The 9,865-nt window shown below is 42.9% G+C and overlaps 1 protein-coding gene across 3 annotated transcripts in view; it reads left to right on the top strand.

The window, feature by feature from the left end:
- The window catches only part of LOC101853097 (trans-Golgi network integral membrane protein 2), a 20,688-nt gene extending 13,938 nt beyond the window's left edge, over positions 1–6,750 (top strand). For 2 of the 3 annotated variants that reach the window (XM_035970426.1, XM_005100968.3), the window contains exons 2-4: positions 352–1,156; positions 1,957–3,146; positions 5,431–6,750. In XM_035970426.1, coding sequence (XP_035826319.1) covers positions 532–1,156; positions 1,957–3,146; positions 5,431–5,580 — 1,965 coding nt within the window. In that variant the 5' untranslated portion in view covers positions 352–531 and the 3' untranslated portion in view covers positions 5,581–6,750. The remainder of the gene's footprint in view (positions 1–351; positions 1,157–1,956; positions 3,147–5,430) is intronic. The other variant, XM_005100969.3, reaches the window with a different exon arrangement.
- Positions 6,751–9,865: the final 3,115 nt, after the last annotated feature.

The raw sequence follows: 9,865 nt of genomic DNA, 5'->3' as shown, positions 1-9,865 counted from the left end.
CTGGGATAAATAACGTATAGGTATCGAAGTTTAGAGCAGGTATCGGTACCGATACCGATACCTATAGGTATCTAAGTATCGAGTACCTGGTATCGATACCTGCCCATCACTAACAACAACCATTGCGTTAGTTCGTCCCACGAAACACCCCCGCGGTCCGCGGCGGAGGCCAAAAATCGACAGAACAAAACGGGCTCGGTGGGCATTGCTAGAGTACATGTATAGTATTTGGCTAGAAAAGTCATCGCAATACTATCCTTATTGCGCAGGTGTATGAAAAATGAAGTGTAAGCCTCACAGAAAGTAACAGTAGTTGTGTTATATAGAAAATACTTTTTTTTTCCTCCTTAGGATCGTGTCTCTCCTAGGAGCCAGATCTGTGCTGAAGTTGAAGTGTTGGGAAAAGGATTGTTATTGTACTGAGCTTGTCTCTATATGTGTGACAATTCACGAAGGACATTGTTATAGTATGCTTCATATTTCACCAGTTTTGGGACAGGTCTTCTAAGCAATCTGAAGGAGCACACAATTATGTTGAGAAAAATGAGGCTTTCTCTCCCCGTGGTGGTGGTGCTGGTCACGGTTCTTTTGGACTGTCCAGCCTGTGAGGGTGGGCCAGCCGTCATGCCCACACAGCCGACCCACAACGACAAGAGCTTCAACGCTTCCATCGCCAGCTGGAGGAGCAACAACTGCAGTTTTCCCAGTCCGTTCTTTTATAATGAGAGTGCAGAAGGCACCAGCAATTCCCCTGCTCTAAGTCTAAGCAAGTGCTACTCGGTTCTACCTGAAGACCCCACAAGAGAACCGCTTGATCAGGAAGATGGACTCTTGTATAGAGAACTGTGTACAAAATTTGTCAAACTCGCCGATACTCTGTGCCAAGACAAGAAAAAGTATGAAAAGTTTGTTTTGTCAAATCTCAGCAGAGATTCCTTGCTGAATGATGTTGTCTTTACTCTGGAGCAGGACTCATGCTGGTACGCCTCTGGACTGCCAAAAAACCCAAAATCATACCTGCCAGGTTTTATGCTCAACAAAACAGAATGCGACAGAGTCTGTTCCAGCATCTTTGAGCCTGTGTGCCAGCTCATCACCTCCGCCTTGTGTCACTTTTCGACGTGGAAGGGCTGCATCCGTCCTGTTTCCTCAACAGGTAAAAACCTGTTGACATGACATATTTATACAGATGCATTTATTAATATGCTCAATTTTGTTTTTGCTTATGAATGCTTATTGAGTAGGAGGGCTTCAATTTATTTTTAGTGTGTGCATGTGGGGATTTTAATGTTTTTTAAACACTGCCAGGGCTGCTAGAGTTCACCAATATGAAGGCACACTTATACCTGCGACTATAATATATATTTCAGAATATATGTGTGTGTGTATGTGTGTGCGTGCGTGCGTGCGTGCGTGCGTGCATGCGTGTGTGTGAACACAACATGGTGTTTCCAGAGGGCAGGGTAGTGTGATGATTTGTCCTGTGTGTCTGGCCCCACATTACACTTGCACCAACGGCGTGGTCATTGCTTCTCTTTCAAACTTCCATTTAAGAATGTTTTGCCCAGTCAAAGTAAAGGATTTAATGAAAGTCGCGAGGCACAAGAAAGATTTTAGCTTGGAGGGGAAAGGTAAAGGCAAGTTAAGAAAAACAAGGAGAGAGAAATAGAAGGATAGGTATGAGTTAGGAAAATAAGGTGAGAAGAGAAGGATAGGGATGAGGTTATGGGAATATAGAAGAGAAAAAGAGAAGGTTGGGAACGGGTTTGGAGGATATGAGAGAGAAAAAGAGAGGGCTGGGGTGCTGGTAAAGCAGGTGAGGAGCCCGCAGCTCCTAGAGGGGTATGGAAAATGAGGGGAAGAAAGAGGGAAAGAATTATGTAGAAACACAAGGTAGAGCTGCCAAAGAAGGAGAAGCGTTTACCCTGTGTCTTTCACTGTCCATTGTCTCGACAGGTGCGCCCGCAGCGACCAGTCCAACGGAAGGGCCTCACACGGAGCCTGGGAGTACCGTAGTTGCCAGCGAGAGTCCCGCGAAGACGCAGGAACCCACCCAGGCTGCAGGGGATACAGGCGGTGCGGGGAAAGCTGGGACAAATGGGGCTTCGGGGAATACTGGAACAAATGGGGCTGCAGACATTACAGACAAGCCCGGACAAGGAGTGACAAAGAGACCCGAGGTTGGCAAGCCGAGTCAACGAGTGACTGCTAGTCCAGGACAAACAGCTGCTTCCACCAAATCCCTGAATGGTGCGGGCGGAGTGACCCCCGCCTTGTCTGGCATGACAGAGAAGGTTGATGGCCAGACACTCGGCCCTGGTCAGTCTACCCCGGAGAAAATGTCAGGGGCGGAGCCAACAGTTCCGACTAGAACAAGTGCTGGAACCCCAGTGTTAGGGGGCGGAGCTGGTGGAACTGGGGGCGGGGCCGGTGGTGATGGTGGCAAGATTGAAACTCCCATCCCTGCAGTAGCAACAGAAAAGCCAGCTATTCCTGAAGGCAACAAGCCCCAGGACCTCCCCACAGACTCAAATGAGGAAAACAAACCTAAAAATGTGGAGATTCCCGGGGCGAAAGCGACAGGACAGGGAGAGGGTGGGGGTCAACAAACAGCAGGGACCAGCACAGAGGGAACCACCAAAGATGCTGGAAATGGGGACGGAAGTCCAGGGGAAGACAACACCCCTCAGGCTGGTGCTGGTGATAAGGCTGGTGATGATAAAAAGGTTGGGGGTCTACCTGAGGTGGTTGCTGGTGGTGATGGTGATCACGTGAAGGTTGTTGGTGCTGGTGGTGATGGTGGTGCAGAGGAGATTGCTGATGGTGGTGCAGAGGAGATCGGCGGTGGTGACTCCGCAGGGACTGTTCTGGATAATGATGGCAGTACAGAGACGAAAGTCTCAGACCCCGGGGCTGGGCCAGAACCGCTGGATGGGTTACCCGAATCAGCGACCAATGCCCCCACCCAGCATGAAGGTCAAAGGCAAGGAGACCCCCTCCCCAACAGCAACGGTCAGAACTATGGTGTCCACCCTCCTGTACTCAGTGACCCCGACTCTCCTGGCTCTGGCCACTTCTTCGCCTACTTCCTGACAGCTGTGGTCATCTGTATCTCGGGCTACGTCATCTTCCACAACAAGCAGAAGGTCAGTCAACTTTTTCAAACAAATCCTACAAATCGTGTGTGTGTGCATGCATGCGTACGCTCTCATGTGTGTGTGTGTGTTTTTTCCCTCCCGTTGCTGCCATACATCACCGCTGGTAGGAGGCAAGTTCTTGTTAGGGCTTCAAGTATTCAAAGTCACTTTACATGTTTTCCATGAGATAAGAAATTAGACCCCAAAACACCCAGTGGGGGCTGACTGAGGAAAGAAATTTCAAATTGAGTGATTTGCCTGATGGGGATGGGGCAACTGGGTTGAATGATGGTGAGTGAGGTCAGATATATTTTAAATAATGACAATAGGAAGTTTGTCTACATGATGTATCAATGCGAGAATGTTTTTGCTTTGGTTTTCTGGGAATGAAATTGGCAACTTTCAGGTGGTAGTGCTTGTCCAGAAAAAGTCTGTGCATCTCAATCGATGAACGTATGACTTACTATTATAACAAAATTTTAGCTGTCAGATCAACCTGCGACTTATCTGCGCACAATATACGGTCTGTGTCTGTGTATTTACAACAAATGATATTCGCTGTGTCTGTGTCTGTTTTGCAACACATGTTATATGGTCTGTGTCTGTATTTTACAAAACATGATATGGTCGCTTTTAAAAGCGCAAGGGGGGCTATCCCGAAAAATGCTGTTTTGAGAAAATCGGAGGTGAAGTTTTTGCCCCTTGTTCAGTTTCTTTAAAAGACAAGGAATGTTTTCTCTGTAACCAAACAAATACAGTGGAGTCCACTTATAACGAGTCCGGAAAAAACGAGAAGTCTGTTATAAAGACGCTATTCTAAAACCACGTTTTTTTCTCTTCTTTACCTTTGTAAATAAAATACTGCTATAGTGCAATCAGACAAACATGCGAGTCGGTTATAGCGGAATATTGCTGCTACTGTGCACAGCGCATAGGCCAATTATACATAATTAAAAAACCTCGCCAGTTGAGAAACTTGTTGGTGATCTAGCGAAACAATGGGAGAGCCAATATGTGTCAACAATGAAGGCCGGAGCGACTGAGTAGGGAGGGTGTGGCATGCGCAGACAAGCAGAATGCATCGCGTGATAGGCCAGTGTAAGCCTAGTTTAGATTATCAAGGCCTACCATGCCTCTCACTTCTCCGATGGGGGATGGAGAGGTCACAGCAATGTAATGGATGGAGCGAATTAGTGACGTGCGCAAGCTGACGGAATGCACCACAAGGTGTGGTGGGGTGGGGGAAAACACAGTGGGCGAGTTAGCCGAGAGCCGTTTCTTTCTGATCGCCAACGCCGAGCTGTCAGTCAACATCGCTAGTTCTATAGCGCTAGAGATAGAAACCTGATTCGATTTTTGATCAAGTAAGAAGTACAGGTCTTGTTGAATTAGTTGAAACCAAATCATCATCAGGGGAGATATCAAAAGGAAATAAACAGAACCACAAAATCATAGATTTGGCCTACTTTACAGTTTCCCTTGAATTTATTACTGGATCCCTTATAGCGAGAATCCTGCTATAACGGACATTTTGCTCCGGTCCCCTCCCTCTCGTTATAACAGGATTCCACTGTATACACACTAATGAAACCAAATTTCTCCTATTGGTAAGGTAATGCCCACTTTTGGTGTAAGTCAAGATTTCTGGAAACCCCAGAAATCTGGGTTAACCCGCTTGTCCTTCAAAGCGACCATAATGCTCTGTTTCTGTGTGTTTTACTTTTACAACACATAGTAGATATGGTCTGTGTCAATGTCTTTGATACAACACATGATATATAATTGGTGTCTGTATATATATATATATATATACATATATATATATATGTATTTTACAAAACATGATATAATATGGTCTGTGTTTTAGCATTTTTAAACACATGATATAATATGGTCTGTGTTTGTGTATTATACAATGTATGATATATGGTCTGTGTTTATGTATTATACAGTCTATGATATAGCTTGTGTCTGTGTATTGTATACTGTATAGTGATTGTGTCTGATATGTCCCAAGACTTGTGTGCCTTGTCACTGGACTGCTGGGAACAACAGAGTCATTTGTGCTAGTGGTAGAAGAAATTCCTTTTTCTCTGTAGAATAATACTTGCTCAGTTCAGTGGTAGGGAAATGATAGTTGCTTAGTCTAGTGGTAGGGAACCGATAGTTAATTAGTCAAGTGGTAGGGAAATTATAGACGCTTAATCTAGTGGTGAGTGGTTGGTTGGTGCTTTTCTGGTGTGGTTTGCTCTGTATTTCCTTTTAACAGACGCCCAACTTTGTCGTTTTTCAGATTGTTGCGTTTATCGTGGAAGGTCGTCACGGAACAGGCGGGTCACGGCGTCGCTCCGGTGGGCCCAAGTACTCGCAGCTCAAGAGCAACGTGGAGGAAGTGATGCCGTCTTTGGAGAGTGCCACCACTGTCAAAAATTTTGTGTACTAAAATAAAATTGTAACATGTCCTGCAGGCTTGTCGGCCTCTGGGATTTGCTTTGTATATTGCGTCTTTATTCCGAAAGTTTTCTTATTATGAGGGATTCTCTTTATGACGGTGTTGAAAATGTTTAGCGGACGGTTGTGCCGTTGTTTGTAAAAATCATAAAACATATGAAAAGATGAAAGAGCGATTGCAAAGTGCTTGGGCTTTGTGAATGGATCCGTTTTGTCTCACAGCTTGATGATGTTTTGATGATATTCAAAGCCCCTCAGAGACATTCAGTATGGAATTCATTCCACTCTGTGGCCATTTTTGTTGATTTCCTGTACTTACACATTCTAGATCAGCCTGTTCATTTTGTAACTGTCATCTCTTTGAGGAGGAAGGTTGTTGTGTTTCTCGGGGTGTTGTCCTCAGCTCAACAGACAACGCGCTGCCATGTTGTCTCATCTGGCTCATCATCGTCACAATCATTGAAATGTCACTTTATCTGGGTGACAAACTGACAGTTGAGACAGACATTCACAAAGAATGAAGTGTTTTTTCATCTGGGTGGGTAGTCCAATTTGTTTCAATGAAAAGTTACTTCCTCTAGATGTGAGGTTGGTCCAATAGGTTTCAGTGAAATGTTGCCGTCTTTTGAAGGAGGTCCAACATTTTTTTCCTCTCCTGAAAAATAGGCTCTCTGGGCTTAGAACAGTAGAACAGCTTACTTGCCACCAGTTTGTTGTTTGGTTTTCCGTCATTTTCGTTACTGTTTGGAGAAACTGACTTGTTTTATACAGCTTCAAAATTCTTTTCAAATCTCTTCATTCATTCCTTCATAACTATCACCGTCGTCAAACAGATCTGAACAAATCAAATCGCCCACAAATTTTCTTGGTTATTAAAAACAATTTTTTTTTTTACTGAAGATGTGAATGAATTGATAGGGAGAAGATGTGAAGGATTGGATCGTGAGAAGTTTTTGTACTGAGAGAGATTCAGGTAAAGATGGAGGGGATTTTTTTCCTTTGTTTGGTTCGACCCTATTTATCACAAAATTTCTTTTAACATGAAACGATTTCAAATCTCCGTTTCCCCTCAACCTCTTTATTGTATACTTTGCTGCAACTTCCCTTAACTCGACCAAATTATTCTTTCTTTTTTATTAAAACATGTATCGTCACGTCCTAATCTCCCTTGCTTCTTTTTCTTGGTGTGTTTTCTACTCCCTTGTAACACTAACGCCTCTAATGTTTGGCATTTATATATATGGACTTATTGTGGTGCAAGTGCCATAAATCCCTTACTAAAACTAAACACAACCAAAAATATCTAGCAAATCTAGCAATGGTAACACAAAGGAATTTTGGGCTGTTCCACCATTCCTCCTGCCTGACTCTTTCCTTTTTTTGCCAGCTCACAGTAGCCTACCATTGTCAATACAAGTCAAGTAACATACCTTCAAAGGCTAAGACTCCCCTAGAGTGGGGAATATTTTTACGATCAATCGAGTATCTCTGTCTTTGTCCAGTATCTCCATCTTTGTGCTGGGATGTTGGGCCTGAAAGGTGGTGTTCAAGCCGCGATGTTCAAGGAAACCTGCCTTTTAAACGATCTAAATTATGTGAATGGGGATGTAAAACATCCGAAAATTGCCTTTAAATTTAAAGAAAAAATATTCTAATTTGGTTCTCAGTTGTGAACTGCAGAATCTATGAGGTGTGCAGAAGTTCCCTCAGTGGGTGGTTGGTGGGTGCTCTGGTGTGGTTCTTTCCTATGAAACATCTATCACCCTTATCTCCCCTTCTTCTTTTTTATGTTTGTTACTCTCTTGTAACACCACTAATCTTCTGGCGCTCATATGACCAAATGCAGTTGCGAGCGCTGTAAAACCTCTACTAAAACTTTAAAAAAGAAGTTCCCTCACACTGATGCACCATTCGTCACAAGGTTTTCTTGGGGTGCTCTTCCTAGCTGCCTACAGGTTGTAGTGTGGTTATTCGCTTGCTTGGCTTGTTTGTGACTTTTTCCTTTCATGATGCTACGTGTGCTCATTATGATTCTGCCATGATTGTACTATGTGCTATTTATGATTCGTTCATGATGCTCATGTGTGTTGATTATTATTAATTATCTTGATTCTTTCCAAGCGCCATACTTTGACTTTATGCTTCCTTGGGGAGTCTGGGTGACTGTGTCGCTGTGTTAATGGTACCTTGTAATACTATGGTATACATGAAGATGGTGTGTTGATGTGACTCGCGGGTGTATCGTTGTGACTTATCCCGCGGGTATGTCGGTGTGTCTCGCGGGTGTGTCGCAAAGGTTAACCAGTGGGTTGTCTGGGTGTGTCAGTTTGGGAATAGTCCTTGTACCTGTGGTTTCTGATATATTTCCCCTTGTGTGTAGAATGTGTCAAGAAGCGAGAGTATTTTCTTCTCTTTGCTTCTGTACTGATGCCCTCCTCAGCTTGTTGAAAATCCTCATTTTCATCTGTTGTGTTCTCTGGCATGGATTACTACTGTACCTCTCTCATTGTAAACCTCCCAGTCATTACCATCTTGAAACTGCAGAGCTTTTAAAAACCAAGCCTTGATAAAGAATAGTGTCTAACATTGAGGATGAACAACTGTATCACGGGCCCTATTTTTAGTTTTAGAACACTCTGCTGGCCTCTGGCTCCCGACAACTTCCAGAATTACTTACAAGATATCTGTCGTTTGTCATGTGTTAACAATAAAGCCTCCTCGATTTAATAAAGCAAACTCACTCCGAGGTATCTCTAAGATCAGATCAGTCTTTTGTGAGAACACCTAGGAAGGGAGGTGAAAAACTCGCTCGGATGTCCTTTTTTTCATCTAGCTCCATCTTCCCGGGAACTCTATCCCACAACAATGGTGGATGATTGGATGGCACCACTGGTAGTTTTTACTTCTGACCTTTCCCTCTGTTGTTTCTGTCTGTCTGCTTGTGTGTCTGTCTGTATTACTTTTTCCCAACACTAAATGACCATTATTGTGTGTTGATGTGCTTCTCATTACTCAAACAAACAAACAAACAAACAAACAAACAAACATACAAAGAAACAAACCACAACAATTGAAGGATACAAATCTGGAAGCAAAATTTAAAATTCATTTTTAAAACATATCTTAATAAATGCCATCTTGATAATTAATTTGTTCTTATTAACAGTACTCTTTCCATCATATGTTCAAAGTGTGATGTGCATTCGTCATCGAATGTGCTGTGATAGTAATAGTATTAGAAAGAATGTGTGCTTATGTTAACAGAAATCTAAAGAGTGTATGGTTTAAATGTTCATGTTCATGTATTTTGTGGTAAGATGATGCAAAGCGTCTGTAGATGTATTGTACGGTCATTGGCGCTACAGAATATGCATTATTATTATGATGATTATATTATTGTGAGCTGAACTGTGGGCAGTCTAATGGTCTGGATTTGTAAAATGTACGAAGAAAGTTTATTCCTTTTAACTAACAGTTGCTTATTTGTGTAATGTGATATTGCTTGATCTATTACATTTTGTAGAATATGCAAGGGTCTCTGGTGGCGCTGGGATGTACATTATATCGTCTGTGTCGCGAGCTATCCACTTAAGTTTGTTTGGCTACTTTTTACGTCGGAAACAAAAAAAAAAAAAGATCTAGTGTAAGTTGTGTTGTTCCTATCAGGAATCATGAAAAACAAGAAAGTTGTAATTGTAAGCTTTGACCATGGGATTAAACTGCATTTTGGCGATGTTGAAAGATGCATTTTTGGTAGAGCTTCCCGGGGGGGGGGGGTGTTGATAATCTAAAAGTAAAAGTCTCAAAATTTTGGACTTAAGCGGATTGTTTGCGACACAGACGTCATGTGTCATGCTGTGCTAAAGTAGCCAGAACTTGGTGGAAAATGTATACGCCTTGTGTAATAAGTGTGTGTCAGTTTCTGATTCAGTCTGGGCGGATGAGGACGTAGAGAGTCTCGAGTCTTAAGTGTCAGTGCCAGTTTGAGTGGACTTTGTCACACATACACATTGTGTCTAGTTGGGGATTTCTGATCTGTGTGTGTGGGTGTGAGAATCATAGATCTACCGTTAACCTTTACTTTCGTTATAATGGTTGTTGCTGGGCCTCAGTGCTGGCTCATCCAGTCGGTGACAATAAAATGTTCTGGTATTATTTTTTACACTTAGTTTCTGTTATCTCATGATAATAATATGTTTGTGGCTGTGTGTATTTGTGTGTCGTGTTTATGTTTGTGTTAATCTCGTCTCTGTCGCCGTGTGTGTGTGTGTGTGTGT

Source organism: Aplysia californica, unplaced genomic scaffold (genome assembly GCF_000002075.1).
Source record: "Aplysia californica isolate F4 #8 unplaced genomic scaffold, AplCal3.0 scaffold00266, whole genome shotgun sequence".
Classification (NCBI taxonomy): domain Eukaryota; kingdom Metazoa; phylum Mollusca; class Gastropoda; order Aplysiida; family Aplysiidae; genus Aplysia; species Aplysia californica.
The sequence above is the reverse complement of the archived record's forward strand: the minus strand, read 5'-3'. Positions and strand labels throughout refer to the sequence as shown.